The sequence below is a fragment of the Perognathus longimembris genome, chromosome 20 (assembly GCF_023159225.1).
Source record: "Perognathus longimembris pacificus isolate PPM17 chromosome 20, ASM2315922v1, whole genome shotgun sequence".
In the NCBI taxonomy this organism is placed as follows: domain Eukaryota; kingdom Metazoa; phylum Chordata; class Mammalia; order Rodentia; family Heteromyidae; genus Perognathus; species Perognathus longimembris.
In genome coordinates, this window is record NC_063180.1 from 19,905,002 (window position 1) to 19,931,754 (window position 26,753).

The window sequence follows — 26,753 nt, forward strand, 5'->3', positions numbered from 1 at the left end:
CTGGTGAGGTCATTGCCCCGCCCAGGCCGCTGTTGATTGGCTGCGAGACTCGCGGGTGGCGGTTGGCTGCTCCTCGCACCTCCCCCTCGTGCCGCTACAGCCGCCACTGAGAGGAGCCACCGGCGACGCCGGAGCCAGGAATCCGGGTGAGTTGGGGCCCTGGGTCCAAAATGTCCCTGGTGTCCAGCAAGACTCACGAGGAACTGCCCTTTCTGACTTTTTCTCCTCGCCCGGGTTCTTTAGTGCTCCCGGCACTCTGTCACATGGGAGTTGTAGTCTGCCTTCTACAGTCGACTACGGGCCAGAGACGAGAGAAGACTACTATTCCCAGCAGGCATTGCGTCTCGCCGGTCAACAAACGCTTGAGCCACGCCTTCTAAGCCTGCTCATTGGCGAGCCCATCCCTTCTTCTATTTCATTGGTTACTGTCCTTCAAGTCTGGGTTCCGGCCTAGGGTGCTTAGTGACTGGGTACTGTAGTTGTCATTCTGCACACCGTCGATTATCAATTGGTCAAAGCTGGTGTTCATCACTTGTTGTATGGCAGGGCCCAAGGCAGATCAGGCGGTCGTAGGCTCAGGTTAGTGTCGGTCCCGGAGGGAGGCCGGCCTTGGATTTTGGCCCCACCCCTTAGCGCTGCCGGAAGAGCGCAATTGGTTTCTGCGAGTGTCGCTCATCATCGAGAGGCGGAGCTGACTAGACTGCGAGTATCTATTGGTGTAGATCGGCGCCGGTCAGCGGGGTTGTGGCCACTGATTGGCTGGTTGTTCCAGCTGTTGCAGGTCCATTCACCATTTTGTGTGTTGGAGTAAAAAAAAAAGGGAGAATCGAGAGGGAGAGCCGGAGGGGGGGCGGGGAGGGACCGGACCGGACCGAGCCGGGGCCACGGCCCCCCGCCCCGAAACCCCGCTGAGCCCGAGGTGAGGGGCGGGGCCAGGGCTGACACGGGCGGGGGGTCCTGGGGGCTGGGGGCCGTGTGGGGACAGGTGGCAGGAACGGGAAGAGGGGGACAGGGGGAAAGGGGTGGGCGGAATGGTGGGAAGAGGAGACGGAGTGGAGGAAGTGGTGGGGAGGGGGCTGACAGGAAAGGGGTGACAGGGAGGGGGTGTTGGATTAGAGAACTGGTAACAGGAATAGGGAGATGACAGGACTAGATCAGAGTGACAGGGAGAGGGAGGGGATAGAGTTAGAGGGGGTGATGAGGAGGTGATGGGGAGAGGAGGTGTCAGGTCCGGAGATGGCTGACAGGAGAGTGACTGGGAAGATTAGGTGACAGAGATAAATGGGGGTGACCAGGAGAAGATAACAGAGGAGGGGGTCTTAGGATCTGAGAGGAGAAAAGTAGAGGTGGTGACAAGATGGGAGAGTTGATGGTAGCAGAAGCATGAGACCCCCCCCCCAAAAAAAAAAAAAAAAAAGCCAGGACAGAGATAGCTTCAGGAGTTACTACTGAGATTCAAAGGGAGGCAAGGGCCCACAAGACCCTGGTTATCCAGGACCTAGTTATGCAGAGAGGGGTGGATGGGAAGGGAATAGGCCTTGAGGAAGGGCCTATTCTTCCAGAGTAAAGAAGCTAGGCTAGGCAGTAGGGTCTAGGGGTGTCAGGCAATGTGCTTATCAGCCCTGGCTAGGGTATCCAAAGGTTGGTGTTTGGGCTCTCTCACAGTGTCCAGAACTGTAGCCCAGCAGGTCAGTGGGGAGGAAGTGGTGATGGTTGCCTGACTCCTGGGTACATAGATGCGCCTCCCTGGCCCTGCAGGCCCTGCTTTTGAGGACCCCAGAATCGGCACATAGAAGAGGCAAGGCTTGAGACTAGGGTCCACAGGAAGAGCATGCAAGAGCATGATGTTCAGGATCCTGAGGAGCCAGAAAAGTCATTGGGCCCCTGATTGTGTTAACTTCTTGTCCTGGACCCTCATTCATCCTACAGGACCTTTTTAGGCCTTTTAGGTTCTCTAAGTCACTTCAGAGTAAAGTTTTTTCGCTTGAGAGGGGGCGGGCAGCAATGACTGTTCAGGAAGTGGGTGAGGTTGGCCTGTTGGGCTTATCCTGCTTTCTTTGACCTTATCCTGGTTACCTGAAGTTGAAAGACATATTTGGGGGACTGAATACACTCTCTCCTCCACCCCACCCCCCTTCCTGCCACTCTACCCTAGCCAGCCTAGCCAAAGGTACATGCAGGCCAGAAGAGGGGGCTGGGCTTGCTGCTTTCATGCTGGCTGCTATAGGGGGAGGGGCAGGCCTAGTGGGAAGGAGAAATCCTGGGGTGCAGCTCTGTGTCCCACTGTGCAATGACATGTGTGTGCCCATGTTTGTGCGCCTGCGTGTGCTCATGCACGGCCCTGTGGCAGTACTGAGTATGAGCTCTTGCCCCAGACGTGCCCCTGCCTGTTCCCTGCCCAGGATCTGGGGAGATGACTGCACCTGACAGGCCTGCGGTGCAGAGTGGAGTGGGCAGCTGTCCCTTAGGACACTCATCTACCTAATTCTTCCATAATGCATGGCCACATGTGGTGCCTAGAGTGGTGAGGGATGGTGGAGTGGAGAGATCCACATCACAGCCAAGTCACCTCTGTCTGTGGCGTGCTGCTCTGGTATGTGTGTGTATTTGGATGGGTAGCCCTCTGGATGTGGTGTGAGAGTAAGCCTGCCCTGTGATCATGTGACCGGCGGCACACACTGAAGTGGTTAAGTGCACTGGTTCTGGAGCCAGAGTGCTTCAGTTCAGATCCTTGTCTGCTTCTTCCTAGCTGGCTTAATCTCAGTCAAATTAACTCTCTGCACCTTGGTTTCTTCAAATATACAGTGAGGCTGATAGCAGCTTCCCTCTGCCATCCCCAGGCCTTTTGGGGCTATTGAAAGATGAATTTTAAAAGGCAAGCTCAGGCTGGGTATTAGTGGCTCATGCCTATAGTCCATCACTACTCAGGAGGCTGAGATCTGAGGATTGTGGTTCAAAGCCAGCCTGGGCAGGAAAATCAGTGAGACTCTTAGTCTCCAATTAACTGCCACCAAAAAGCAGGAAGTGGAGTTGTGGCTCAAGTGATAGAACACTAGCCTTGAGGGGGGGAAAAAAAAAGCTCAGGAATAGCACACTGAAACCTTGAGTTCAAGCTCCAAGAATGGTGAAAAACAACAAAACAAAAAAAAAGCATGAGCTTAGCACTGGGTTCAAGACAAAGTGAGCATTCAGTGGGTATGAACAACAGAGTTCCCCATGCTTCCTGTGGGCACTCAGCTTGTACATGTCCCTGACAGAGAGAACAGATGTGTCTGACTGTTCCCCAAGGTGGCAGAGTACGTATGTGCTCAGGGGACACAGGTGCCAGCTTCTGTCTGGATGCTGGCCAGGGCCCACAGGAGTGAAGTGTAAGCCAGGGACCATGGAATGAAGGCTGTTGAGTCAGCAGGTCATGGGGTACACTGAATCTGGGGGTATTTCCTAAGTGGCTCCCTGTCGGCTTTCCCATTTTACAGGTGCACAGAAGATGAAGCCAATGAAGAAGGCATGCACTAGTCTTTCAGGTCCTAGTAGTGGCAGCAAGTCCCCACCAGCCACCAGGGCTAAGGCCCTAAGGCGGCGAGGGACTGGGGAGAGTGACAAGCCAGAGGAGGAAGAGGAGGAGACCCAGCCACAGAAGCAGCCTGGGCCAGAAGAGGCTGAAGAGGGTGAGGAGGAGGAGGCAGAGCGGACTTCTGGGGCTGAGGGGCCACCCCCAGAACTACACCCCAGCGACTCAGCCTCAGGCCCAGCCGAGGACCCCAAAGGAGACGGGGAGGCAGGCCGCTGGGAGCCCTCACTCAGCCGCAAGACAGCCACGTTCAAGTCTCGAGCCCCTAAGAAGAAGTATGTGGAGGAGCACAGTGCTGGAGGCAGTGGGGTGACGGGGGCTCCTGAAGAGCAGCAAGAGCGGACCCCTGAGGAGGCTAGTGTCCTGGGGGTGCCCCCCCAGCCACCTGCCTCCACCCGCTCGTCTTCCACTGACACAGCCAGTGAGCACTCAGCCGACCTGGAGGAGGAGCCTGCTGAGGCCTGTGGTCCAGGGCCTTGGCCTCCTGGGGGGCCCAGTAGCGGCTATGACCTCCGGCAGCTGCGGTCCCAGCGGGTGCTGGCGCGGCGGGGTGACGGCCTCTTCCTGCCTGCAGTGGTGCGCCAGGTGCGCCGAAGCCAGGACCTAGGAGTGCAGTTCCCTGGTGACCGAGCCTTGACTTTTTATGAGGGGCTGCCAGGCAGTGGTGTGGATGTGATTTTGGATGCCACGCCGCCACCGGGTGCGCTGGTGGTGGGCACAGCTGTCTGTACCTGTGTGGAGCCTGGGGTGGCCGCCTACCGTGAGGGTGTGGTGGTGGAAGTGGCCACGAAGCCAGCGGCCTACAAGGTCCGCCTCAGCCCGGGCCCTGGCTCCCAGGCAGGCCCAGCCAGCACCCTGCCACAGCCCCAACAGCCTCTCCACAACCGCGAGCACGAAGAAGCCGTGTGGGTGGCCCGCTCCAGCCTGCGCCTGCTGCGGCCCCCCTGGGAACCCGAGGTCCTGCTGAGGAAGCCCCCTGTAGGGCCTGAGGAAGAGCAGGCTGAGCCAGGAACCACTCTGCCCCCCTGTCCAGCTCCCTTGGACTCCAAGCAGCCTGAGGATGCTGAGGTCTCCAAGATTAGCTTCGGTAGCACTCTGGGCATCCACTGTGAGGAGGGAGAAGAGAAGCACCCACCAGCCCTGGGTACTCCAGCCCTGCTCCCACTGCCCCCACCCCAGCTCCTGTCACCGCCCCCCAAGTCCCCAGCCTTTGCTGGCCCTGGTCGCCCTGGGGAGCAGCCCTCGCCCTGCCAGGAGGGGAGCCAGGGCGGCAGCCGGAGCAGCAGTGTGGCCTCATTAGAGAAGGGGGCTGCCCCGGCAGCTCGAGCCCGCACCCCACTGACGGCTGCCCAACAGAAATACAAGAAGGGTGATGTGGTCTGCACACCCAATGGCATCCGCAAGAAGTTCAATGGCAAGCAGTGGCGACGGCTCTGCTCTCGCGATGGCTGCATGAAGGAGTCACAGCGGCGTGGCTATTGCTCCCGCCACCTGTCCATGCGAACCAAGGAGATGGAGGGCCTGGCAGACGGGCCTGGTGGGGCCGGGCGACCCGCTGGTGTGGCAGCCCGAGAGGGCAGCACCGAGTTTGACTGGGGGGACGAGACATCGAGGGACAGTGAGGCCAGCAGTGTGGCCGCCCGGGGGGACTCGCGCCCACGCCTGGTGGCCCCCGCAGATCTGTCCCGCTTTGAGTTTGATGAGTGTGAGGCAGCCGTGATGCTCGTGTCGCTGGGCAGCTCCCGCTCGGGCACACCGTCCTTCTCCCCGGTCTCTACACAGTCGCCCTTCTCGCCAGCCCCCTCGCCCTCACCCTCACCCCTCTTTGGCTTCCGCCCAGCCAACTTCAGCCCTATCAACGCTTCGCCTGTCATCCAGCGCACAGCCGTTCGCAGTCGCCACCTGAGTGCCAGCACCCCAAAGGCTGGTGTGCTGACGCCTCCTGACCTGGGTCCCCACCCACCACCACCTGCCCCCCGAGAACGTCATTCCTCCGGCATCCTTCCCACTTTCCAGACCAACCTAACTTTTACCGTGCCCATCAGCCCTGGGCGGCGCAAGACTGAGCTGCTGCCCCACCCAGGGACGTTGGGGGCCCCTGGAGCAGGAGGTGGGGGTGCTGCCCCAGATTTCCCTAAGAGTGACAGCTTAGACTCCGGTGTGGACTCAGTATCCCACACGCCTACCCCTTCCACACCGGCCGGCTTCCGGGCCGTGTCACCTGCCGTGCCCTTCTCACGCTCCCGCCAGCCTTCGCCATTGCTGCTGCTGCCCCCACCTGCTGGCCTGACCTCGGATCCAGGGCCCTCCGTGCGCAGGGTGCCTGCAGTGCAGCGGGACTCCCCCGTCATCGTTCGCAACCCTGACGTACCACTGCCCTCCAAGTTCTCTGGAGAGGTGGGCACCACTGGTGAGGTCCGGGCTGGGGGGCCTGGGCGGGGCTGCCGTGAGACCCCAGTGCCCCCTGGCGTGGCCAGTGGAAAGCCTGGCCTGCCCCCACCTCTGCCGGCCCCTGTGCCCATCACTGTGCCTCCAGCCGCACCCACTGCTGTGGCCCAGCCGATGCCCACCTTTGGCCTGGCTTCATCACCCTTCCAGCCCGTGGCCTTTCATCCCTCACCTGCTGCCCTGTTGCCCGTCCTCGTGCCAAGCAGCTATACCAGTCATCCTGCCCCCAAGAAGGAAGTCATCATGGGCCGGCCTGGAACAGGTAAGAGGGCTGGTGTGTGTACGTGGGTGTGGGAGGGCTCACTTTAAACAAGGCCCCTTTCAGGTTGGGCCTGAGGGATGAGCTGCCCATCCTTGGAGGGGCTTAGGGGAGGCTGGCCTCCTCTCTTGCATCGATGTTACAGTAGAAAGTCCCTTGTCAGGCAAGGGCAGTGCGAAGTACTAGATTATCTAACCAGATTTTCACACTGCTCCATCATGTGGCACTTATCTACCACACACATTTAGAACAAGTTCTAAATGTCATAGCTCAGTTTATCGTCACAACTAGGCTACCAGGTGAGTGCTGTGATGGTGCTTGTTTAAAAGAAACTGAGGCCAGGTTAGTGACTTGCTAGGGTCACATGGCTTGTCAGCCCGAGGGCTATCTGGCACACTGAGGTCAGCTGACTCATGACCACTGGGCTTGTGGTTCAGGGTAACCCATGGGAAGACTGCGGCTGTCTCACAGGTGCTGTCTCAGGCAGTGGCAGGACCAGGACTGAAGGGAGCCAGGGGTGCTGGCACTCTCCCAAGTGTGAATTCAGCCTGCCACTTTTAGGATGGGCTGGGAAGCAAGGAATTGGAGAATGAGTGGGAGTCAGGGGAGCTGAGCCTAGAAGGCCAGAGTTGATGGGCGGAGTGAAAGGCTGTGTGGCTAGAGGGTTTAGGCCAGATCATGGACTAGCATTGCTATTGAGATGATGCTGGAGGCTCTCGTGCCCCTGGTCTTTAGGAGCGACTCACAGGGAGGGAGACAGAGCTGTCATCAGCCCTATCCTTGGCAATTTTGTTTATTTCTCAAGCTACTGTTGGCTTGTGCATGACCTGGCCCTATGTTGGATGGTGCTGAGAACAGAGTCCTGCCGGCACATGTCCCTCAGTCTCTAGAGTAGACAGACCTGTCCCCACAGAATAACAGTCTATAGTGTCAGGGATGAGGTGATCAAAGCCCAGGATCCAGCCTGAAAAGTCAGAAGACCCTGGGGCCTGGTAGCTGTGAGGTCAGTAAGGCAGGCTGGACCTCCAGGCAGAGGAAACAGTCTGTGGAAAGGCCTTGAGGCAAAAGTAGATCATTGTAGCTAGCCAGGTGGCTCCCATCTGTAATCCTAGCTACTCAAGAGGCCGAGATCTGAGGAACCCTGTTGGAAGCCAGCCTAGGTCTTGAGTTCAAGCCCCAGTACTTGGAAGGGGAGGAGGGTAGATCATTCTAAATGTTGTATCTGTGAAGCCAAGGGCTCTGGAAGGTAGTTGAGTGTTGGGATATCCCTGGCTGGATTGGTGAGCAAGGGTCACCATTAGGAGACCTGTGAACTTTATCCCCAGGGCAGTAGAGACCCAGGCGAGGTTTTGAGCAGGCTTCATCTCTGTGTCACCAGGGGATGTTGAAGTCCCTGAGACGGGGCTGGCGCCCTGAAGGAAGGTGTCTGGGTTGTGGATGTGGGAAGGAGTTGCTGTGGCTTGGGCTGGGACAAGGGCCAATTCAGGAAGGAGCGAGGCCCTGCCCTTCCAGAGAGCTCCAGCCCAGGCCTGTCTCTGAGGCACAGGGACGTGGGCTTGCCTGCCTGCCTGTCGTGAGCTGTGTTTTACCCTTCCCCCAACACTGTTTGCATCTGTTACTGTGGTTCACAGCAAAATTTCTCCAGGGAAGATTTCTGTCTCTGCAGATAACCTACAGCTGAGGCGCTCTAAGCACCCCCTTCCTCCTCCCATGACATCTTTAGTGACCCTCACTGCCACTTAGGGAGGGCTGGCATTGCTGCCTACCAGGGCAGGCCCATGAGGGACTATTGCCACCATTTTCCAGATGAGGAAAAGTAAGTCCCTGACAGAAGAATAATTGTGACTGTAGTCACCCAGACAGGCCAGGGGGACAGGACTGGGCCTTGAACTAAGTCTCCCAGTCTTTCACTACCAAGATTTACAGTAGTAATGACTTACAGAGAAAAATTGCAAGCCAAGGTTAAGTGACACTTAGTCCAAGGTTACTCAAGTAAGAGAGAGACACCCAGGATTTCAACCCAGGTTACCTGGCTCTAGCTTCCAGGTTATTAAGTACTTGTAAGAGTAATGACAGTGATTCCTTATTGATCATATACTATGTGCCCAGCTTGGGGTCCTTTCCTCCAAACCACATGGTACTGTGAAGCAATAACTACAAGCCCCTATTGTTTAGGGGTTGGGCTGAGGTTCCGGTCCCTTTGTTGGAGGCCACCTGGCTGTCAGGACTTGTCCAGTGCCTGTCCTGGCAGTGCTGAGCAGTGCCTTCCTGACAACACCCAGGCTGAGGTATCCTGATGCCCGCAGGTGCCAGCCAGCCACCTTTCATCCTCCTCCCAGAGATTTCCCTTTGGGGTGTACTCCCTCCAAGGCCCAGGTAGTGGCAGAACATGCCCAGTAGCACAGTGAGGCCATAGTCCTGGCCCTTCTGCCCTCCATGCCACCTGACCCTTCATGGGAGTGCAGCAGGTGTGAGGGGGTGGCCCAGGGCAGCCTGCCTGCTCCTGCCCCCCGCCAGGCATTTGCTTCCGCTGGGGGACATGCTGGGGCAGGCTGCCGGCATTCTCTACATTCTACACATGGCATGGTCAGCCAGCTGTCTTGCCACCTCCCTCTGACTCTTCCTGACCGCTCCTCCCACCTCCCAGAGTCTGTAGCCCCCGCCTTGGAGGCCAGATGTCTCAGCCCCTTTCCTGGCATGGTCTCCCTCTCAACTTCCTGCATGGCTTCCCCTTATTGACAAGAATTGCCCCCACCCCACCCCGCCTTTGTCACACTGCCTGAGCTTCAGTCAGTCTCCAAGTCTTTGCCTGGGTTCCAGGGTCTCTCTATTCTCTATTTCTGGGTCTTTGTATCTCTTTGGTCCTCTCTCTGTCCCCTTGACTCTCTGTCTCTGAATATATACCTTTGTGGATTTCTCCCTCCTGGCCTTAGTTCTGATCAAATCTTTCAGTATAGCGTCTTCCTGCTTTGGCTCCCAAGTGTTGGGATACTGTATCTTTGGGCCTGCCTTGGCCTCCTACTTGATATTCTCATTCTTTAGCAGTCTTGCTGCACCCATCCCAGCTTCCTATCCCAACCCCGTGCACACTCAGTGCTCATCTTAAGTCAGTAATCAGGTGCTAAGCACCAGGTCCCGTGCTTTCTCCTTGGGGAGCTTTGGGAGGTTGACTAGACCCCAGGAACCCCTTTTGCTGCTTCATACATGACCTGCCTCCATTGCCTTAAAAGCTTCTTGAGAAATGTTGGGATCCATCCTGCAGACCCATCCACCACCCAAGCACCTGTTCTCCAGATGGGCAGGAAGATGGGGGCTGTATGGGCCAAGCTAGGAGATCCTGCTGTGGGAGGTGCCAGCAAAGCAGCTCCTGTGCCCACCCACCTGCTAGAGGGCCTGCTAGAGGGCATGACCCAGGTCACCCCCAGCCCCTGTGCCAGCTCAGAGTATACACCAAGTATGCCCAGGAAGGTGGGGAAAATGAGACTGAGAGTGGGACGATGGAGCTTGAGTCTCTCAAATCCAAGTGCTTCCCACTGTAATTTCCATTCTCTCTCAACTCCATAGACACCACTAGAAGTCAGCTTCTTCCTCATTCCTCTGCCAGGTCCCAGGCTGAGCAGTCTTAAGGCAAGTGGGTGGGGAGGGCAGACAAGATGCTGGCACAGATAAGGATGAGCCAAAGGAGGTGTAGAGCCAGATGACAGGGGCAGTCAGTGGCTCATGGGAACTCAGAGGGAGGTTCAGGTAGGCTTTTCATTGGAGGAGACAGTTGAGTTGAAGTATGAGGGGTCAGCAGATTTTAGAAAAGGAAAGGGCAATCCAGGTCAAGGTACCTGTGTGAGCAAAGGGCAGAAAAGGTGAAAGTGCATGAACTAATGTATGCTAGCTGAGGTCAGAGTTGACACTAAGGCCCAAGCTTGGAGGATGGGTGTCATAGAGGAACTAACAGGCTTTGGCAAGGGAGGTTGAATAGTGGCTCACGCCTATAATCCTAGCTATTCTGGAGGCTGAGATTTGAGGATCTTGATTCAAAGGCAGCCCCCTGGTAGGAAAGTCCATGAGACTTTTATCTCCAGTGAACCACCAAAAAGCTGGCAGTGGAGCTGTGTCTCAAAATGGCCTTGAGCACAAAAGCACAGGCTCCAAGTTCAAGCCCCATGACACGCGCACACACACCAAGAAAAGTCAAGAAAAGATCTAGAACAGGGAAGGAAAGAGGTTGGATTTGACTCGGATGGAGACTTCCCTGGAGAGCGAGGAGGTCCGGGGCGGGGAAGAGCGTGGCTTCCAGGTCGGAGGCCCGCAGCTTTCCTGGGCCGCCGCCGGAGTTGGGGGTCCGGTGGCGTTCCTGGAGAGCCCCGGCTCCGGGGCCCAGGCTGCCCCCTGGCGGCGGCCCTCGGCGGCGCGGCGCGCGCATGCGCATCGCGGGCGGTGGGTGCGTCCCGGGGCCCTAGGCGCCCAGGCATTAATGGCTCCATTAGTGGCCGGGAGGGAGGCGCATTAGCGGCGGCGACGGCGTCTGGCTCCCATTACCACCGGCGGCAGCGGCTGCACCGCAGGCGGCTGGACCCTAGCCCGCCGCGCCGCCTCCTCCGCCCGCACCCCGTCCCCTGTTCCCGCTCCCCTCGAGGGCGCGGGCAGGGAACCCCAGTCTCCGTGCTTTGGCAGAAACGCTGATTGTGAAGTGGGTGTCAGCCGCAGGGTGGTGGCCTTCCCGGGAGCCGTTCGCTCGCGAAACAGGGGTCCACGCGGGGCCTCGTGGACCCCAAGGGGCACCGTGTGAGGGCCGCGCCCAGCCCCCCTCTGCACCCTGGGGTGCGGGTTCCCGCGCACCCCAGGGGGTAGGTCCGGCGGAGGGCCTCCGGCCTTCCCATTGGCCGTCCTGGCGCCGCCGCCGGCCAATTGGCCAAGCCCCCGCCCTTGCTCGTTAACCCCTGAGGGAACGCGGACTCCGCGGCCCCCCCCCCCCCCCGCCCCGACTCCCGGGCCGCCCGGGTGCCAGCTGGCCCGCGCCCCACCGCGGCCCGCGTGGGTGTCAGGCCGGCCGGGCGCCCGCCCGCCCTCGAGCACAAAGCGGCTTTGTGGGGCCTGCCGGGGACTGGCTGGGGGCCAAGCAGCGAGTGGAAAATCTCGTGAGCGCCGAGAGAGGAGGGGAACGCAGGGCGGCGCCCCCTCCTCGGCCCGGGCCCCGGCGCCTCCCCCAGCCCGCGCCAACCTGCCTGCCCTCCCGGCCCCGGCTTCTGTACACCCCGCCGGATGCCCTGCATCTTCCCACCCCGCGGCCCCCGGGCCCGCCCTCCACCTGCACGCTGCCCCTCTCCCGGTCCCCGGGAGCTCTTCCCCCTGCCTCACTTTCCCCCCTGGTCCCCCTGCCTACCCCAGCCCCACTCACACTGACTCACCCTGACGCTATTTTTAGCCCCCCATCCCTGCCGAGCAGCGCCAGCCCAATCCTGGGCTCGTTCCCCAGGCAACCCTGGCCGTCGCCGACGCCGCTCGGGTGGGTGGGTTGGGTGGGTGGGTGTGAGCGGGTGAGGGGAGCTGGGGACACCAGGGTGGTAAGCCGAGGCGGGCACCCCGCCTTTGAGAGTTGGGTGGGGAGCAGCGGGTCGGCGGGGGCGCGGTTCCTCGCGGGCTCAATAAAAGGGGCCGGTGAGTTCAGAGTGAGTCTGTCTCCTCCGGTCCCTGGGTCTGTCGGCCTCCCTGGCTGCCTGCCCCAGGCTTCTGGGCAGGCCTCAGCCTGCACCACCGCGGGTGGCTGTCGGTGTTTCTGTCTGAGCTCCATGTCCCCGGGGTTGGGGTGGAGTGTTATGGTGGGAGTTGTTTAGTTTTAGGCCAAACCTTTCCTGAAGCTATTTGGAGGTGGAGCACGGGGGTGACTGGCATCACAATCCTGCCCAGTACCTGCCTGGAGAGAAGGATGGCTGAATACCTCCTCTGGGGCGGGGCTGGGGCCCTGGTTTGGGGAACCCTCTCAGCCTTTTCCAATTTGGGAGGCCCCAGTTAGGGTTGGAGATGGCTAGAGAGAGGAAACTGGTGGGGATAGGACTTGCTCCCTCCCTTCCAGTGCTAATCCACCCCCACCCAGGGTTCCTCCACTCTGAACAATAGAAGCTAAGTATAGGGCTGGCCCAGTGCCCAGGGTAAGGGGGGGGGGGAACCTTCCCATTGGGGATTCCCACCCCTCCCTGTCAGGCAGGGCCCCCACTTAGTTGTGCCCTGCCCCCTGAGAGGCCTCTTCCCATCCTTTTTTTCCATGGGCACTGTTTTCTACCAGATGTATGATCTTCCCAGATGTGTGGGGCCCTCTTTCCCTGCGGTGCTATATGTGCCTGGCTCTTTCTCACCCAACTGAAGTGGCAGAACAGGGCTCTTCTGAGCACTGCCCCTGGGCTTCATTGCAGTGGGGAAGGGGTTAACTTGAACAGTAGGTGACTCACCGGTGGGGAGAGAGGAGGGAGAGGAGGGGGCAGTGGTGGGGAGATAGTGGGCCACATTGATTTCTGCCTCGAGTTGCAGTCCCTAGGGCAGTGAGGTAATGGAGGGTCTGAGTCTAGGGCTGCATAGAGGAGGGGGCAGTCACCTAATAGTCCCACTGGTAGCCCCTCCAGGCTCTCAGCCAAGTGTCTAGCCTTGCCATCTCTGGAGGTCAGAGAGCTACAGACCTTCCTTTCCCCTTGGGATCAGGTTACCTGGTTTTGCCCCCTCTCCATGCCTTCCACTCTGGATGGACAGTCTTGAGTAAAGAGTGTATTACTCTTGTTGAAGATCTAATCTGTGCAGAAGCCCCAGGGTCCTCTTGGGTGATCCAAGGCCTCTCTGCCCCTCTGCCTGGTGGGCTCCAGCCCCTTCCTGTGTGTCTGCTCACCTCTTGGTGCTTCAGTAGTCACCATTTGATATTGCTCTAGTGCCTCTGTTTGGAATTTCCTGCTGTGTTCACCTTGAGATCTAGTTTTGAGTAATGGGAAGAGCACTGAGTTGGTAGTCCCGGGCTGTTAAAATCCTGACTTGTAAGAGCCATTACAGTCTCTGAGCCCCATTTAGTCTCTGAGCCTCAGTCTCTCACTTGAACAATGGGCATATAAAAGTGGACCTTCCTAGATGGCAGTGAGGATGCAATGACAAGATAATTATATACAGTCTTGTATATCTTCGAACTCCTTAAAATCGCCTAGCCCTAGCCCCATAGGGTATTTCCTTTCTTCTTTTTGGCCCGGGGTGTGTGTGGGGGGGGGAATAGAAGGAGGGGATGTTCTATAAACCCCCATATATATATATATATATATATATATATATATATATATTTTAGTAAGGGCTTTTGCTCTGGGTGGCTGGAAGGCCCTCACTTGACCCTGCCCCCAGCCTTTTATGCTTTATATTTCTAATGGGGTCTAGGTGTGCCTGGGCTAGCCTGGAGCTGCGGTCCTTTTGATCTCCACCTCCAGAATATCTGGGATAGCTGGAGTGTCACCATGCCTGTCTATAGTCCCTTTGCCACCCTGCTAGGTAGAGTGGTAGAAAGCCAGAGTGCTACATTCCTGATGAGGCTGGTCCTCCTGTAGGTAGATTAGAGTATGGGGGTCTGTATACTGGTGCCTGTGAGGGTGTTTTGGAGATGGGCTACAGTACAAATGCTAGGAAGGCTGTGGAAGGGGTGTGTGGACAGGCAGTGGTCCGCCTGGTAGATTGCTTATGATTTATGTGGCCTGAAGTGTAGTAATGGTGTTTGTTGGGAAGACATATGTGATAAGAGTATGTGCCAGGTGAGGTGAGGTGAAAATGGGTGTGCGGTGGTGGTGGTGAGCAGGTGTGGGCTGTGACTTCGTGTGTGACAGTATGGGGCCTCAGTAACGGTGTGTAAGCTCTAATGGGTGTGGCACGAGAAAGTATGTCTACGATATGTGTGCGCGCGTGCGTGCGGAGCATTGGAAGGGCTCCTGTGGCACGCGCAACTCTGCGCGGTGGATTTACCCACCGGGGCCTGGGCGCGCCCAGGTGGGTCGCGCCACGCGCGGGCTCGTTTCCCCCGCCCCCGCTCTCGGGACACAGCACCACCTTCAACCCGGGCCTCCGCAGCGAGGCGCCCTGAGCAGCCCCCATGGCTCGCGGCCTTTGCTGCAGTGCGCCCTCCCTGCCACCCTCTCACTGCGGGCCCGCCCCCGGCCGGCTCGGAGCCAACCGAAGTCCGCCCCGCCCTGCTCTGATTTGCATATGACTGACGTCCCCCCGGGGCGGCCAATGGGGGCGGGCGCGGCGGGGCCTGACCCGCGCGCGGCGGAAGCAGCCAATAGGCTCGCGCGCGGGGGGCCGGGCTTGCGCGGAAGGCCGCGGGGGAAGCGGGGAAGGGGCGGGGGGAGACGCCGCGGGGGGAGGGGAGCGCGTAGTAGTGGCGGGGCGGGGAGGCGGCGGTGGTTCGGCGCGGGGCTCGCTCGGAGCTCACGGACGCACGCACGCTGGTCCATCTGCCTGCCCGGGGCCTGAGGTCGACCCGGCGCTGAGCCGCGGGCCCAGGGCCCGGAAAGGCGGGGCGGCAGCGTCGGCAGCCGGGGCGCGCGGGGCCAGAGCCGTTACCCGCCGGAGCTTCGAGGGAGGGAGGGAGCGAGCGAGCCAGGCAGCGAGCGGTGAAGGGAGGGGGCCACCCCCGCGCACGCGCGCCGCGCCCCGCCCCAACCGCCCCGCCCGCCGGACTCCGCGAAGGAGGAGGGAGAGGGAGGGGGCGGCGCCGATGGCCCCCGAGCAGCGCGCCCCGTGACGGCCCCCGCGCGCGCCTGGGGGCGGGGCGGGGCCGGCGCGCGCTGACCTCCCCCGCCCCCCGGGCGGCGGGAGGCAGGCGGCGCTGTGCGCAGGCGCGCCCGGCGGAGACCCCTGCGGGGGGCGGCCGTCGGGGGGCGGCCGGGGGGCATGCGGCGACGGCCTCCCGCTCCCCCCGGGCCGGAGCGGCGAGGGCCCTGGAGCCGGCTGTGGGCGGAGTGGCGTCGGCCGCTGAGGAGGCGCGAGTCCCCGCCGGGCACCCACTGCTCCGGACCATGTATTCGGCCCACAGACCCCTGATGCCCGTGTCCGGCGCGGCCTCCCGGGGCCTCGGCATGTTCGGTCAGTAGTTTCCGCGTCGCGGGACTGGAGGGGTCTGGGTGTCGGGTGCTCAAGTGTTGAGTAGCGGCGCCGGGGCGCTACTACGAGCACGCAGAGAGTAAAGGGGCGACGGGAAAGTTGGCGCCCGGCGGGGCGGAGTGGCTGGTGACGGCGGGGGGAGCGTGGCGGAGAGCGGGAGTCGGGAGCACCTGGAGACAGGTGTGGCGCGCCGAGGATGGATGGGGCCGGTCGGTGGGGATCGGAGGCGCGGGGCGTCGAGTTGCGGGTTCAGCATGCTAGGTTGGAGACCTGGTGGGGTCGTGGGCTAGAGTGTTCGTGGTGTGTTTGCCCAGAGGCGGGGACACCTGGGAGGCAGTGCACCTGAGAGGGGGCAGGAACGGAGGACTCTTCTTTGTCTTCGTCCCTTTCCCAGAAAATTAGGAGGCCCGATGAGAAAGACCTTTGTGGAGATAGGGAAAGGTCCAGGTCCTTAGGCACTGTGACAGTGTTGGAGAGCCCATCATGCTTCAGGGGCCCCTAGGGGCAGGGGACAGGGTTGTCACAAAGTCTTGAGTGCTTTCCAGTACTGTGTTCTTGGTGCTTGTCCTCAGGTTCTTTAAGGGCTTTGTCAGTCCCCGACAGTCCAGTCTTAGGGCCAGTTTCCTCCCTCAGAGCTCCCTGAGTGCAAGCTCCTGGAGGCTTTTTGGGATTTGGGGGGGGGGGGGGGCGGGTCAACTCAGGTCAGGTTACTTTGGATCAAGGGAGTCCTGGAATGATGGAGAGCTGGGCTAGGGCGTTTCCCTCCTTCCCTCTTCCCTGAGCTGGGGCCTCTCTGCTGCTCTGCTGGTTCCACTTCCTCAGAAGGGAGCTGCCAATGAGCAAGGGAAGCCCACCCCTTGCCTGGGTCCGCCTCAGAGGTCCAATGGGGGTGGCCCCAGCACTGGCCTTGCCCTCCTACCACCTGCTGGACTCCCACAGGTCCCTGATGAGGGAATTGTCTTTCTGTACAGAGCTTCAAGAGAGCACCTGGCACTTTATGCCTTCCCTGGGCTGAGATTTGTAACAATTCTCCTCTGCCCCATTGTCTGTGCCTTTTCTTCTGAGTTTACCACACCCTCACCTCTTTCTGGGCAAGGAGGCTGGGTGTTGGGTTCTAGATAGATGTTCAGGGGATTTAAAGGAGATTTAAAGTCTTTGGTGATGGAGTCTTTCTAGGGGCAAATCGAGAGGTCCGCCCCCAGGGAGGGTACATCTGACTCCCTGGGTCTTGGGTGGGGAGGCAAGGAGGAAGTCACATACTAATAATGGATAGAAGAGTTAAGAGGAGAGGGATGAAAGGACCAGCTCTCTCAGGAAAGTGAAAGGGACGGAGGCCAATGTGAGGGGCTGTATCAGCAGGCAGCATGGTGCGGATGTAGTATGATTGGGGTTGGGGGTGGGGTCCCCAGACAGCAGAAGGTATGGGGCATGGAAGTGGGGAATGGGAGCTGAGTGTGACCTGGTTTGTGGCAGGAGCCAATTTCTCTGGCTTGGTCCCTGGTGGCAGGACTGGTAGAGGTTGGGAGGGAGGAATGGGACTTTAGTACCATTTCCCTTCTCTGCTTCTGTCTTTTCTCTCTCTTTCTCTTTCTCTCTAGAAATAAATCTAGAGAGCTTTCCCCTGAACTTTCTGAGTAAGGTCTCACTGATGGGCCTAAGAGGCTAGGGAGAGGCAATGAGGCATAAAGGGGGTGGAGTCACTTCATCTAGGGTTAGGGTCAAGGCCAGGGTCTGTTGCTTGGCTTACCTGGCTCCTCCCCATAGTGTGGACAAATGTGGAACCTCGCTCCGTGGCTGTGTTCCCTTGGCACTCCTTAGTCCCTTTCCTGGCACCCAGCCAGCCGGACCCCTCAGTGCAGCCCAGTGAGGCTCAACAACCTGCCAGCCACCCAGTGGCCTCCAACCAGAGCAAAGGTGAGGAATTGGGGGCTGTAGGGAAGGATGGGGGGGGGGGGGATTGAGGTGTCCCTGGAGCCTTCTGATGGACTTGTCTGCTCCTAGAACCTGCTGAGTCGGCAGCTGTTGCTCATGAGCAGCCGCCAGGAGGCACAGGAAATGCTGACCCTGGGCGGCCCCCTGGGGCCACATGCCCTGAGAGCCCAGGGCCTGGACCCCCACACACTTTGGGGATGGTGGAACCTGGTAAAGGCCCCCTTCCTACCACTGAGGAGGAGACCCCTGGTCCCCCAGGAGAGCCCCGACTGGACAGTGAAACAGAGAGCGACCATGATGATGCGTGAGTGTATCAGGGCCTGGGACACAGGTTAGGGGAGGAAGGGTGTTGCCAGAGATCATGGCCTCCACTGTTCCCTGTGTTCCCACAGCTTCCTGTCCATCATGTCTCCTGAGATCCAGCTGCCTCTGCCACCTGGAAAACGGCGGACCCAGTCCTTGAGTGCCCTGCCTAAGGAACGAGACTCATCTTCAGAGAAAGACGGGCGCAGCCCCAACAAGGTGCCTCTTCCTGACCCCTTGCTTGCCCTGTGGCCACCCAAGCTTGTCTGTCTGGTCCTGACTGTCCCACTCTGGGCTGTGTGTACTGTAGCGGGAGAAGGACCATATCCGCCGGCCCATGAATGCCTTCATGATCTTCAGCAAGCGGCACCGGGCCCTGGTCCACCAGCGGCACCCAAACCAGGATAACCGGACTGTTAGCAAGATCCTGGGCGAGTGGTGGTATGCCCTTGGGCCCAAGGAGAAACAGAAGTACCACGATCTAGCCTTCCAGGTAATGCCTCCTCTCCTTGGCTCCTCCCAGTGTCCTCCATTGGGGCGGGTGAGTGAAGGGTCGCCCTGCCCTTTCCTGCCAGGTGAAGGAGGCCCACTTCAAGGCCCACCCAGATTGGAAGTGGTGCAACAAGGACCGAAAGAAGTCCAGCTCAGAGGCCAAGCCCGCGAGCCTGGGGCTGGCAGGAGGGCACAAGGAGACGCGGGAGCGGAGCATGTCGGAGACGGGCACTGCGGCCGCCCCTGGGGGTTAGTCAGCTCTTGGCTCCCCCACCCTCCACCTCTCCCTGAGAGCTGCCCGCTGTCCTCTTGCTTGCTCACCCCCTGGCCCAGCAGCTCCTCTGCTTTTGCTGCTTTTGAAGACTCTTTTCCATAAAGGAACTGGCAGTTGCTGTATGTCTAGAAGTCAGAGAGACACAGATAAGATATAGAAACAATCTCATTGTCAGCTGCCACTTAGTGAGCATTTATTACATACCAGGAACCCACAAGGCTCATTTTCCCTCCAAGCCCAAATCACACCTCATTCCAGTTAAGGAAGCAAGCTCAGAGAGAGATAGTCACTTCCTTCAAGTGATAGGCTAGAAAGCAGCACAGCCAGAATTTAAACCCCAGCTTGGTTGGCTCCTGACCACAGATTGTACCTCTGCCGCTTTTAAGGTGTCTGGTGTTCTGGGGTGCTTTGGCATGATCCTATGAATATGGCACTTCATTTCTCTGAGGTGGGAGGATCGAGGATCAGCCTAGTGGTTAGCTAGCTAGCACACATCGCATGGACCTGTCTTCTGGCCTGCTTGCTCTTAGAACATGTGCTCCTGGGGAAATGGGTTTGTTTCCTGTAGTCCTAGAGGTCAGGAACCAGCAGGAAGGAGATGCTAGGCTGATGGTTAGTGGGTTTTGTTTTTGTTTTTTCCCCACCAGGTGGCCCAGGAGTTCTGGCTTGCTTCTACCCAGTACCTAGAAACATCTCTGGGTAATTTGGCCAGTTCAGGTGCTGGCAGGAGGAGTGTGGGCTCTGACAGCCTCTCCTTCTGCTTTGCAGTGTCCTCTGAGCTCCTGTCAGTTGCAGCCCAGACGCTCTTGAGCTCAGACACCAAGGCTGCAGGGAGTGGCCCGTGTGGAGCTGAGCGGCTGCATGCTGTCGGGGGACCTGGCTCAGCCCGGCCGCGGGCCTTTTCCCACAGCGGTGTGCACAGCCTGGATGGCGGGGAGGTAGACAGCCAGGCACTGCAAGAACTCACTCAGGTTTGGGCCACCAGGCGGATGGATGGGCAGGGAGGGTTGCCCAAGGCTGCAGACTCAGCTAAATCCTCGCTGCCTCTTGTTCTGCAGATGGTATCCGGCCCCACATCGTACTCTGGCCCAAAGCCTTCCACCCAGTATGGAGCTCCAGGCCCCTTCGCAGCCCCTGGTGAAGCGGGCACACTGGCGGCCACTGGGCGGCCCCCACTGCTACCCACCCGAGCCTCTCGTTCCCAGCGTGCAGCCAGTGAGGACATGACCAGTGATGAGGAGCGCATGGTCATCTGCGAGGAGGAAGGGGACGATGATGTCATTGGTGAGCAGGCTGAAGGTCAGAGGGTGGGTGGACAGGACCCTGGTTGGCTTCAGGGTGCCTATTTGTGACTATGGCATCAGTTCTGGCTCTGCTGAGGAAAAGCTCATCCCAGCCAGCAGGAAACCTAGCCAGATGCATATAGCCCTCCTGGACTCAGGACTGGCCTGGACAACACTCCCTGTCTACACAGCAGAGCCCAGGTTCCAGACTATTCCCTCTTGGGTACCTCTGCCCTCAGCCCCTTGCCCACACTGTTCCCTCTGCCTCTTCAGCTGATGATGGCTTTGGCACCACTGACATTGATCTCAAGTGCAAGGAGCGGGTGACTGACAGTGAGAGTGGCGACAGCTCTGGGGAGGACCCAGAGGGCAACAAGGTGAGGCTTGGCGCTGGGACGTGGTACACAGACCTGGAGGGGGAATGTTCCTGTGTGTGTGTGAGAGAGACCCAGGGTTAGATGAAGGTTTAGAGAGGACAAGCTACGGGGCTTCTTTAGAGCTGGATCCCATTCGGGCTAACAGGGTGTGCTCCTCACAGCCTGGGGACAGGTGTTCAGAAGCCTGTGTTCCCTGACCATGGTCTCTTCTTCCTTCAACCCAGGGCTTTGGCCGTAAGTTGTTCTCACCTGTGATCCGCTCCTCTTTTACCCACTGCCGTCCCACGCTGGACCCCGAGCCACCAGGGCCTCCGGATCCACCTGCAGCCTTTGGGAAAGGCTATGGTCCCACGCCATCCTCTTCCGCCTCACCTGCCTCCACCTCGACCTCGGTAGCCAACTCCTTCTCCCTGGGCTCTGGAAGTTTCAAGGCCCAGGAGTCTGGTCAGGGCAGCACAACAGGCCCACTACGGCCGCCTCCCCCTGGGCCCGGAGGCCCAGCCACACCTTCCAAGGCCACAAGGTTTCTACCAGCGGATCCTGCCTCCTTCAGGCGCAAGAGACCTGAAAGTGTTGGCAGCCTGGAGCCACCAGGCCCCTCGGTCATCGCAGTGCCTCCCAGTGGGGGAGGAACCATTCTGCAAACACTGGTCCTGCCCCCAAACAAGGAGGACCGGGAGGGCAGCGGAGCCCGTGTGCCCTCGGCTTCAGCCCCATCTCTGTCTTATGGGGCCTCGGCAGCACCTCTGTCTCGCCCTGCAGCCACCATGGTCACCAATGTGGTCCGGCCTGTCAGCAGCACTCCGGTACCCATCGCCTCGAAGCCTTTCCCCTCCTCTGGCCGGGCTGAGGCATCTCCAAATGACACAGCAGGTGCCAGGACTGAGATGAGCACTGGCTCCCGGGTGCCCGGGGGCTCCCCGCTGGGGGTCAGCTTAGTCTATTCAGACAAGAAGTCAGCAGCTGCCACCTCACCTGCCCCACACTTGGTGGCTGGGCCCCTGTTGGGCACTGTGGGGAAAGCCCCTGCCACTGTCACCAACCTGCTGGTGGGCACCCCTGGCTATGGAGCCCCTGCACCCCCTGCTGTTCAGTTTATTGCCCAGGGAGCCCCAAGCAGTGGGGCCACTACAGGCTCAGGAGCAGGTGCTGGAAGTGGCCCCAATGGGCCAGTACCCCTGGGTATCCTGCAGCCAGGTGCCCTGGGCAAGGCTGGGGGAATTACCCAGGTGCAGTATATCCTGCCCACGCTGCCCCAGCAGCTTCAAGTGGCACCTGCTCCAGGACCAGCTCCTGGGGCCAAGGCAGCAGCTCCCACTGGCCCTGCACCCACCACCAGCATCCGTTTCACCCTCCCACCTGGCACCTCCACCAATGGCAAGGTCCTGGCTGCCACTGCACCCACTCCTGGCATCCCCATCCTGCAGTCTGTACCCTCCGCCCCACCCCCTAAAGGTGAGGCCTGGGCTGGGCAGCACAAGCATTGGGGCCGCTGACCTGCTGAGCTCTCTTGTGACCCTTTGTTTTCTTGCCTCTTCCAGCCCAGTCAGTTTCTCCGGTGCAAGCCCCGCCCCCAGGTGGCTCAGCCCAGCTGCTCCCAGGGAAGGTGCTGGTGCCCCTGGCGGCCCCCAGCATGTCAGTGCGGGGTGCGGGGGCTGGCCAGCCACTGCCCCTGGTGAGCCCGCCTTTCTCAGTACCTGTGCAGAATGGTGCCCAGCCATCCAGCAAGGTAAGAGCACCCCACCTATGACTCCTATACCCCACATATGTTTGCCTCTTTCTTCCTGGGGCTCTTTCTGGTGTCTTTATGTCTGCATCCTGTCCTGTTTTTCTGTCACATATTCAGTGTGTGCACTTTCCGTTATCTGTGGTCTACCTCTTTTTTTTTCTGCCAGTCATGGGGCTTGAACTTTGGGCCTGAACACTGTCTCTGAACTTCTTTTGCTCAAGGCTAGTGCTCTACCACTTGAGCCACAGAGCCACTTCTGGCTTTTTCTGGGTAGTTTACTGGAGATAGGAGTCTCGTGGACTTTCCTGCCCCAGCTGGCTTCTAACCATGATCCTCAAATCTCAGTTTCCTGAGTAGCTAGGATTACAGGTGTGAGCCACTGGCACTGGCTTAGCCTCTACCTCTTGCTGTCCTTTTCCATCCTGAATTGCTTTTTGTTTAGCTCCTCGTCCTGCCTGCCTCTAGGCTCCCCTCCTACCTGTAGGTGTTTCTGTCCACAGATCATCCAGCTGACGCCTGTGCCAGTGAGCACACCTAGTGGCCTGGTGCCGCCCCTGAGTCCAGCCACGCTCCCCGGACCCACCTCTCAGCCCCAGAAGGTCTTGCTGCCTTCCTCTACCAGGTGAGCCACCAGCCCTCCCTGGAGGCCAGGCCGCAGGCAGGCAGAGTGGGCTAGCTCACAGCCCTCCTCCCCTTTCCTCCCTGTGGCAGAATCACCTACGTGCAGTCGGCAGGCGGGCACACTCTGCCTCTGGGGTCCAGCCCAGCATCCAGCCAGGCCGGGACAGTCACCTCGTATGGGCCCACGAGTTCTGTTGCACTTGGCTTCACCTCGCTGGGGCCCAGCGGCCCTGCCTTCGTGCAGCCCCTGCTCTCAGGTGAGAGGTGGCGTGGCAGGCAGCACTGGGGACCCAGGGTGGGGCTGACGTGGCCCTGATCCTGACTTGGTCCTCTTCCTCTGGTTCTCTGGCTTCCTCCCAGCAGGCCAAGCCCCTCTCCTGGCTCCTGGCCAGGTGGGCGTGTCGCCCGTGCCCAGTCCTCAGCTGCCTCCCGCCTGCACAGCCCCTGGAGGTCCCGTCATAACTGCGTTTTACCCTGGCAGCCCTGCCTCCACCTCAGCACCACTGGCCCAGCCAGCCCAGGCCCCGCCAAGCCTGGTCTACACCGTGGCCACCAGCACCACCCCACCTGCTGCCACCATTCTGCCCAAGGGCCCATCAGCCCCTGCCACTGCCACCCCAGCCCCCACTAGCCCTTTCCCTAGTGCCACAGGTGGGTGTCCTACTGACCCCAGGCAGGGTTTCAGAGTTGGGGATCCAGAAAGTGGGTCCCAGTCAGGCATGGCTCAGCAAATACCCTTCTCCCCACCAGCAGGCTCCATGACTTACAGCTTAGTGGCCCCCAAGGCCCAGCGGCCCAGCCCGAAGGCTCCCCAGAAAGTGAAGGCAGCCATCGCCAGCATTCCCGTGGGCTCCTTTGAGGCGGGTGCCTCTGGGCGGTCTGGCCCTGCACCTCGGCAGCCTCTGGAGCCTGGCCCCGCCCGGGAGCCAACCGCCCCAGAGCCTGAGCTTGAAGGGCAACCCACACCACCGGCCCCTCCGCCACCCCCAGAGCCCTGGCCTCCTGGTGCCCGGAGCAGCCCCCCTCTCCCCCTCCCTGCCGAGGACCGGCCGGGCACCAAGGGCCCTGAGGCCATGGTGAGTGCATTAGTGGGGAGCAGACAAGTGGCTCCGTCCTTGCTCCCCTCCCCTACCTGCCTGGACACCCATGTCTGTCTGTCCTGTGCTTATCTGTCTCTGCCTCTGTCTGGGCTCTGCACTCTGGCCTTCCTGAGGCTGAGACTGGGTCTTCTCCCGGGGTCTGTGTGTGGGTTGCCCCAGCATATGTGAGCCCAGGCATATTCTCTCTCTCTCTCTCTCTCTCTCTCTCTCTCTCTCTCTCCTCTCTCGTCTCTCTCCTCTCTCTCCTCTCTCCTCTCTCCTCTCTCTCTCTCTCTCTGTCTCTCTCTCTGTCTCTCTCTCTCTCTCTCTCTCTCGTGTGTGTGTGTCCCTCTCTTTCTCTTGCCAGTTCTGGGGCTTGAACTCAGGGCCTGGGCACTGTCCCTGAGCTTCTTTTGCTCAAGGCTAGCACTCTACCACTTTGAGCCATAGCGCCTCTTGCGGCTTTTTCTGTGTTGGTGGCACTGAGGAATGGAACCCAGGGCTTCATGCATGCTAGGCAAGCACTCTACCACGAAGCCACATTCCCAGCCCATGTTTTCTTTCTGTCCTCATCCCAGCCCAGCAAATTCCCCAGCTCATCTTCTGACTGGCGGGTCCCTGGGCTGAGCCTGGAGAGCCGGGAGCCCCCCACTCCTCCCAGCCCAGCCCCAGCCCCAGCTCCAGGCAGTAGCAGTGGCAGCAATCTGGAGGGCAGCAGCGGAAGGGGGGCTGGAGACACCCCTGAGCGCAAGGAGGTGGTTGGTGCTGGCAAGAAGGTGAAGGTGCGGCCCCCACCCCTGAAGAAGACCTTCGACTCAGTGGACAAGTGAGCAGGGGCTGGAGCCGAGGCTTTGTGTGCGGGGCTGGTGGGGGAGAGGGCCACCACAGGCCGGGGCAGGGGAGGTGACCCTGCCCGCCCTCCAGCAGGGTCCTGTCCGAGGTGGACTTTGAGGAGCGCTTTGCTGAGCTTCCCGAGTTCCGGCCTGAGGAGGTGCTGCCCTCCCCTACGCTGCAGTCTCTCGCCACCTCTCCTCGAGCCATCCTGGGCTCCTACCGCAAGAAGAGGAAGAACTCCACTGGTAGTGTGGTAGCCCTGGCCCCGGGTGGGCCGGGCACGGGGGTAGGAAGTAGTAAGGCCACTTCCACTGAGCCTGCTTCTGTTGGACAGACCTGGACTCTGCACCCGAGGACCCCACCTCACCCAAGCGCAAGATGAGGAGGCGCTCCAGCTGCAGCTCCGAGCCCAACACCCCCAAGAGTGCCAAGTGTGAGGGGGACATCTTCACCTTTGACCGCACAGGTACGTGGGTCATGTAGGTTGCGGGCCTAGAAGAGTGATGAGAGGCTTCCGGAGGCCAGCAGGCCCCTCTCCGACCCCCGTATGCCACAGAACCAAGCCTGGGGCTAGGCATGCCGTCTGTGGCAGGGAGGTGCAGCTTGTCACTGTAGCCTGGGCTTCCCTGCGCCCAAGCAGGTACCGAAGCCGAGGACGTGCTAGGGGAGCTAGAGTACGAGAAGGTTCCCTACTCGTCACTGCGCCGCACCCTGGATCAGCGCCGTGCCCTGGTCATGCAGCTCTTCCAGGACCATGGCTTCTTCCCATCAGGTAAGGCGCTTTGCAGCACGTCTCACCTGCTGTCCCAGCACTCCTTTTCTTCTGCTTTTGTGTCTGAGACAGGGTCTTGCTGTGTCCAGGCTTGCCTCAGCCTCCCAAGGGCTAGGATTACAGGAGTGCGTGATCATACCCATCTTTGTGTTCCCAGCCCAGGCCACAGCAGCTTTTCAGGCACGCTATGCCGACATCTTCCCATCCAAGGTTTGTCTGCAGTTGAAGATCCGTGAGGTGCGCCAGAAGATCATGCAGGCAGCCACCCCCACAGAGCAGCCCCCCGGAGCCGAAGCCCCCCTCCCTGGACCACCTCCAGCTGGCACTGCTGCTACCCCAGCTCCCACTCCCAGCCCTGCTGGCGGCCCTGACCCCACCTCACCTGGCCCGGACTCTGGCACTGCCCAGGCCGCCCCGCCACTGCCTCCACCCCCAGAGCCAGGGCCTGGGCAGCCTGGCTGGGAGGGCACCCCCCAGCCCTCTCCCCCTCCCTCTGGCCCCTCCACAACTGCCACTGGCAGGTGAAGGGCCCTTGGGGAGATCCTGGACATGTAGTACCCCCTCAGGACACGGACAGTGGAGGTGACAGGAGTGAGGGGGTGGGATGGTCGCCCTTTCCAGTCCAGTTGGGCGGCATGAGGCCTGCTCCCCTTGTATATACTGCCCCTCCCCCCCCCGTTCCTCCCTGTGCTGGGGAGGCAGCTGAGGGGAGGCAGGGGCATGGCCTCCACTGGCCCCTGTACATAACCTGGAGTGTGTGACCTTCAGAGCTTTTCACCTGTACTTTATGCAAAATGGCTCATGTGAGGGCTGCAAGCCGCAGGGCAGGGTGGGCCTCGGGCCCCAGGGAGGTGCCTGTGGAGTAGGGGGGAGTTCATGCACCCCTTTTTCCCCCAGAGGGGCTGGACTCAGGTTAGTTTGGTGTGGGGCTCCTGTACTTTGCCACAGGCACAGGGAGGATTCTCTCTGCCCCTCTGCCCTCCCGACTTGGGTTGTACTTTCTAAGAAGGTGATTCCCCATCCTTGTCCCCGTCCCCAGAACAAAACATGTTGATCATGTGCAATATTTCTTACTGTGCCGAGAAGCCGCAATGACCGAGATTAAAGCTGTTTAACACACTGGGTGGCTGCTTGCTTGCTCTGGAGTAGAAGGTGTGTTGGTTGTACCAGTTCTGTTCCCCTGTTCCCACATGTCTTTGGAGCAATGGACTCTCCCACCAAGAGCACCATAGCATCAGAGGACCCTAGACTGGTGGGAGCTTGTCTGTAGTCTGAACATCCTGATGCCTACTCTGCCCTTCTCAGCTTTCTGGTCTGTGAGCATGGGGAAGGCTGGAGAGGTCTGTGATGGAAGCTGTCCACTCTTACTGGTCCTGGAATCGGGTTTTGCTCCAGAAACACACTCAGAAGCAGCCTTGAAACTGGTCCTCCCAGAGCACTGGGCCATCTTTAGTGACACCAGCTGCCCCCGTGTGGCCTTGGCCAGTACAGCATCTGGGGATGTCACTATTTAACTGCGTAGCCAGCATAAACTACACAGGACTTGAACCTGCACCCTGGGTGCACAATCACTGCTGACTGAGTAGGGTCTGGAAGTAGCATCTGAGCAAAGGGCTGGAGCACCAGGAAGTCATGTAGGGCATGATAGATCAGGGTCTGCTGGGGTGG

General features: G+C 60.0%; 1 protein-coding gene across 12 annotated transcripts; it reads left to right on the forward strand.

The window, feature by feature from the left end:
- Positions 1–50: 50 nt before the first annotated feature.
- On the forward strand, positions 51–26,204 carry Cic (capicua transcriptional repressor). 12 transcript variants are annotated; one of them, XM_048330166.1, is made up of 21 exons: positions 161–919; positions 3,477–6,281; positions 17,154–17,303; positions 17,391–17,625; positions 17,714–17,843; positions 17,935–18,117; positions 18,200–18,365; positions 19,159–19,361; positions 19,449–19,674; positions 19,947–20,050; positions 20,275–21,505; positions 21,592–21,779; positions 22,280–22,401; positions 22,491–22,657; positions 22,761–23,051; positions 23,151–23,476; positions 24,058–24,305; positions 24,404–24,558; positions 24,648–24,779; positions 24,954–25,085; positions 25,243–26,204. In XM_048330166.1, the coding sequence occupies exons 2-21, from the start codon at positions 3,488–3,490 to the stop codon at positions 25,608–25,610; spliced, it is 7,551 nt and encodes a 2,516-aa protein (XP_048186123.1). In that variant the 5' UTR covers positions 161–919; positions 3,477–3,487; the 3' UTR covers positions 25,611–26,204. The 12 variants fall into 12 exon arrangements, with proteins under 12 accessions (XP_048186119.1, XP_048186123.1, XP_048186126.1 ...); XM_048330169.1 differs by having other exon boundaries at positions 24,407–24,558; XM_048330168.1 differs by having other exon boundaries at positions 23,154–23,476.
- Positions 26,205–26,753: the final 549 nt, after the last annotated feature.

Excerpts from the sequence above, each read along its gene's own strand:
- Cic (XM_048330162.1), top strand. The coding sequence starts at position 3,488 with ATGAAGCCAATGAAGAAGGCATGCACTAGTCTTTCAGGTCCTAGTAGT. Across the intron at positions 22,402-22,490 it reads TTGCTGCCTTCCTCTACCAG|AATCACCTACGTGCAGTCGG; the intron begins GTGAGCCACCAG and ends TCCCTGTGGCAG. Across the intron at positions 24,559-24,647 it reads GAAGAGGAAGAACTCCACTG|ACCTGGACTCTGCACCCGAG; the intron begins GTAGTGTGGTAG and ends TCTGTTGGACAG.